The 4,473-nt window shown below is 44.0% G+C and overlaps 1 protein-coding gene across 1 annotated transcript; it reads right to left on the bottom strand.

Moving 5' to 3' along the window:
• Window positions 1–558: 558 nt before the first annotated feature.
• On the bottom strand, window positions 559–3,117 carry LOC148034734 (uncharacterized). The gene has a single exon (XM_087679694.1). The coding sequence runs from the start codon at window positions 2,761–2,763 to the stop codon at window positions 964–966; it is 1,800 nt and encodes a 599-aa protein (XP_087535820.1). The 5' UTR covers window positions 2,764–3,117; the 3' UTR covers window positions 559–963.
• Between the last annotated feature and the right edge of the window lie 1,356 nt (window positions 3,118–4,473).

The following is a 4,473-nucleotide window of genomic DNA, read 5'->3' as shown; positions in this document are numbered from 1 at the left end:
GAATCTGCCCTTCTGTCCTAGAGGATGTAGGCCCTTCTGCTGAAGACTCACAACTCAGATAAGTTAAGCTGATCACAATACATGAGGGACTTAGATGCATACAGATGCATGATAGTGCCATTCATAGCAAGTATCAGAAACACTAAGAAACAGCCTGAGAAATATACACAGCAATACAAATTAAAAAGGTCATAAATCAGGTTCCTTCCAATAAAGTGAAACAAAAATCTTCACCCAAACTAGGTTTACATGTACTTATGAGCAGCAAGAACCCCAAAGGAAACACAGTTCCTAATGTACGAGTTGTCCAAGCTTTTGTAATTCAAATCCCTCTTAGCTATGACACCAGCAAAGCCAGCATGGCATGAGAGAAACATTTCACAGGACTTCACAGAACTACTTGACTTTTGGACCTGTCAGTTTTTATTATTGAATGACTTTTTACACTTCATCATATAGAAGAAGGAAAGGAAAGCCTAGAAACACCCTGTAAGAACTGAATATCCAAATCTCACTGTTACAATATCTATGGCAAAAAAATGAGCTGTCTGAAAGCTTTGGAACAGCTGTGAATAGTACAGCATGTAAGAATTAGACCACAATTTAGTAAGAATTCATGAATTTGACCACAAAACCAACTTGCATACTCTACAAGCAATATTTTCAGGCAGTCATCCTCAAAGCACATGGTGCACAGCAGTACTCACTCATTTTAATGAGTAACTGCATAATCATTATTCTGGGACATCGGACACATTGACCGCCTCAGAACTTTTATCTGAGGCCTCCACTTGTCAAACAGGAGACAAGATTTACTGCAGAGCTTTCTTAAGTGATGAGAAACTTCATCCAAGTGATTGTTTATTGAATCCAACATGAGGGAACATATTGACGCCCAGGTATGGAGAGCTTAAAAGCATGAATATCCCCTATAAAATTTTGAGGTACCATACTTCTCGTACTTCAGCTGAAAAGCTGCATCCACCAGCAGCTGTTCACATGCACCTGATTAAGTATACCAAGCTGGCCATCTGCCAAAAGTCTAGGCCACTTCCCAGAGCTTATGCCAAACATAATGTTCCCAGGATACGAGACTGCAATCAACCTCATGACATTGAGCAAAGGGCCTGTCAAACGCTCAAGCACAGCATTTTTAACATGGAACTTATCAATATATGTCCCACTGCTTGAGCATGAAATCCCACTCTCTAGTTGGATTGATTCAGAAGTAGATTCAACAGGAATGGTAGAAGATAAGTCATCACTTAAGTTCCCTTCTGTGGCCGGACTTCCCCCTTCAGCCTCAATTGTTGAGTTTGGAACACTACTACTTTCTGAGTTGGAACCTGTTGCTGCATTTCTGCGGGAACAATTCCTCCTTTTCTGCTCCTCATAATCGGGATCGTCTGTAGGAAGCTCATATCTACACACAGGGCATGAGTTTCTTGAATTGAGCCAAGGAAGAATGCAGACACTGTGATAAAGATGCAGGCATGGTAGTTGCTTGGCAGGCTCACCAAGTGCAACCACTTCTTTGCAGATGGCACACAATGCTGAGCCATCCTCAAGATTGAGTTGTTGTATAAGAATGGAGGGAAGGCACTCCACAGCCGACTTAGCTGCTGGGGGAGCTCCCCTCCGAGAGTTGTCAGTATCAATCAGCTGTTGAAGCAGCTCTTCAAAACCTTGAGCATCCACATAATCCCCTGGATTTCCCACATGATTGTCCACTTCAGAACCTTCCATGTGAAATTCTGAGTCATAGTTCTCTAAATCTCTTCGAATCACTTGCAGGCGCCGCTGGAGAGTCCGACGGAGAAAATTTCTGGCACGGGACCTATTGTTCTCAGATTGCATTAAGCCTGGCAATCCTGCAGCCTCGTTTGTTCCTTCTTCCATGCTTGTAACCCTGTCTGTCTCCAGGGCGGTTTCAGACCCTCCTTCTTGGCCATCATCCACCGCTTCCAAGAAACGAACCACAAGATCTGCTTCATCATATTCAACTTCCTCCCATTCCTCGTCATCATCATCATCCTCATTTTCCTCCTCTTCATCTAAGGAGTCCCAGTCACTAAGCTCAAGCAACCCGGCCTCTGCCTCCAAATCACTGTCTTCGTCGTCCTCTTCTACATCATCTTCAAGAGTAAGCAACCCATCACCTGCAAACAGCCTTGAACTATCATCATTGCTTTGACCAACCTCATCAGTACCGGAAACAATGGCATTTGTTTCTATGCCAGACGAATCCTCGGTTCCAGACATCTCTTGCTCATGCTCAGGAGCGGATGAGACTGAAGAAGGAAAAGGGAATCCACTATCATTGCTTCTGTCGCCCGAATCCAAGCTCCTGTTGCTTGTTTGAACATCTGAAGACCTAGAAGACACCTGGACCGGAGAATTTCGAGAAGTGCGAGCAAGAAAACGAAGAAGTCTCAGAACCTGGCGGTGAGAAGCATCGTCAGGTCCATCCTCCACTGCAAACTGTTGCGTGCCAGTCGCTGCGTTGCGGGACGGATGTTGCCGCCGTTGATTATTGCGCCGAATGGCTCTCCGCACGCTTGCAAGAGCGGTCGCTGTATCCATGGCTTCGATGAATCCACCGCCACAATCAGGACAGATCAAATCTCCGTCTGCTCCCGTGCTTGCCGGTTCAGCTAAGACCTCTATGTTGCACTGGTGACACCAATGTGCGAGGTCGCGAGGGGGGATTTCAGGGGAAGGGGAGGAAGCGGGGGGGGTGGGAAGGGGTTGAGAATTCTCCATGGAAGGGGAGGGGAGAGGAAGGCAGATAGGCAGAGAGGCAACTTATGAGGGCAGCAGACCCTAGGGGGAGACCTAGGGCAGGGGAAGGGACGGAGAAAACCTAGGTACCTGGATGTGTGAGGTAGGAGATATGGTAGATGCAGGGAGGCGATGAAGGAAAAGGAGATCTGAGGATGAGACGATGGGAAGGGGAAGCAACAGAAACCGTACACGCAGGAATCGAAGGGGATGACGACGTTGATGATGCAATGACAGACGCGTGAAGAAAAGGAAGGCAGGCAGGAAGCAAGGAAGAAGGAAGGACGGAGGCAGGAAGGAGGATGGTGATGCTGCAACGCATGGAAATGGGATGGATGCATGGATGCATGGATGCATACGATGGGATGCATGACATGCATAGGATGACATCATGATGGGATGGGTGAATGGATTATAGCATGCCACACCCAACAAAACATTAGAAGAAGGGCAAAACGTTTCTCTGTCCAAGGGTTTCGTTTCTTCGCATCTCAATTAATACAAAATCATTTTGCCTCTAAGAACTTTTCTTTTTTACATTTTTCCATATGGCTATTTCCCCTCATTTTTGCCTATAGCATTCAACATCATCAGCTTCTACTCGAGAGGCACCCCATACCCTCACTAGGTGTGGTTAGGGGGGGGCAAGGGGACTCCCAACCCCCTCATTTTTATCCTACAGTGGTATCGTTAACTTCTACTCGCCACATCGCACATACCCAGCTAGGAACTGTTACGGCCTCGGGGGATTGTCGAAGTGGGTATGTGGTGCCTCCCTTCCCAAAGCTCATGATATTGTGGTAATTCACAACATGGGCATTATAATAGGAATTTGTCTAAAACATCTTATGCATCAGGTCCACATGGGTGTTGCGTAAAATAAATTGCAATCTCAAAACTTTAAGACAAAATATTAAAACTATATACGAAATCTCAACTATACAGATGGGCAATACACGTAATTTTCGTATTGCCAATACACGTAATTCAGTTAAACAATTTCTCCGAAACTTTTGTTTCATGTTTATGTATCTTCCACCAAGCATGTTTTCATTAACATAACACATACCTTTGGACAAAATAATGGTCCAAGTAAGAAAGGTGTTTATTGTAGCTCCTCTAGGATCGTCACATGAAAGTGGGCATTGGCAAATGGACCATTAAAACTATATTCGAAATCTCAACTATACATATGGCCAATGTATGTAATTTGGTTTTAAAATTCCGTATTGCCAATACACGTAATTCAGTTAAACAACTTCTCCGAAACTTTAGTTTCATGTTTATGTATCTTCCACCAAGCATGTTTTTGTTAACATCACACATACCTTGGACAAAACAATGGTCCAAGTAAGAAAGGTGTTTATTGTAGCCCCTCTAGGCTCGTCACACGAAAGTGGACATTGTCGAATGGACTAAAGGTCAAGTTGGTTATCAAAAGCATTGGATGCCCCTTGGTAACAAGTCCTTCATGTACAACCAAACATTCAATTAGTACCCCATATTATTTAATGTCTAAATTATCACCAACTACAATATTTTGATCTTAGGAAAAAGGAGGTATTTTGAGAAAGCTTTTTGTCTTGGACGCTTCACCAAAGAAAACACAAAAGCATAAGGGAATTTGTTCCTCACAAACATATTTATGTCAAAGCTACAAAATTTGTGCCATGAAGAGTTCTAAAGGTAGAG

The sequence above is a fragment of the Lygodium microphyllum genome, chromosome 6 (assembly GCF_053477565.2).
Source record: "Lygodium microphyllum isolate KBCC chromosome 6, Lygodium_microphyllum_v1.1.10, whole genome shotgun sequence".
Taxonomy (NCBI): domain Eukaryota; kingdom Viridiplantae; phylum Streptophyta; class Polypodiopsida; order Schizaeales; family Lygodiaceae; genus Lygodium; species Lygodium microphyllum.
This window is presented reverse-complemented; position numbering and strand designations above follow the sequence as displayed.

What these genes read in the sequence shown, in the direction of transcription:
- LOC148034734 (XM_087679694.1), bottom strand. Translation starts at nt 2,763, where the DNA reads ATGGAGAATTCTCAACCCCTTCCCACCCCCCCCGCTTCCTCCCCTTCC.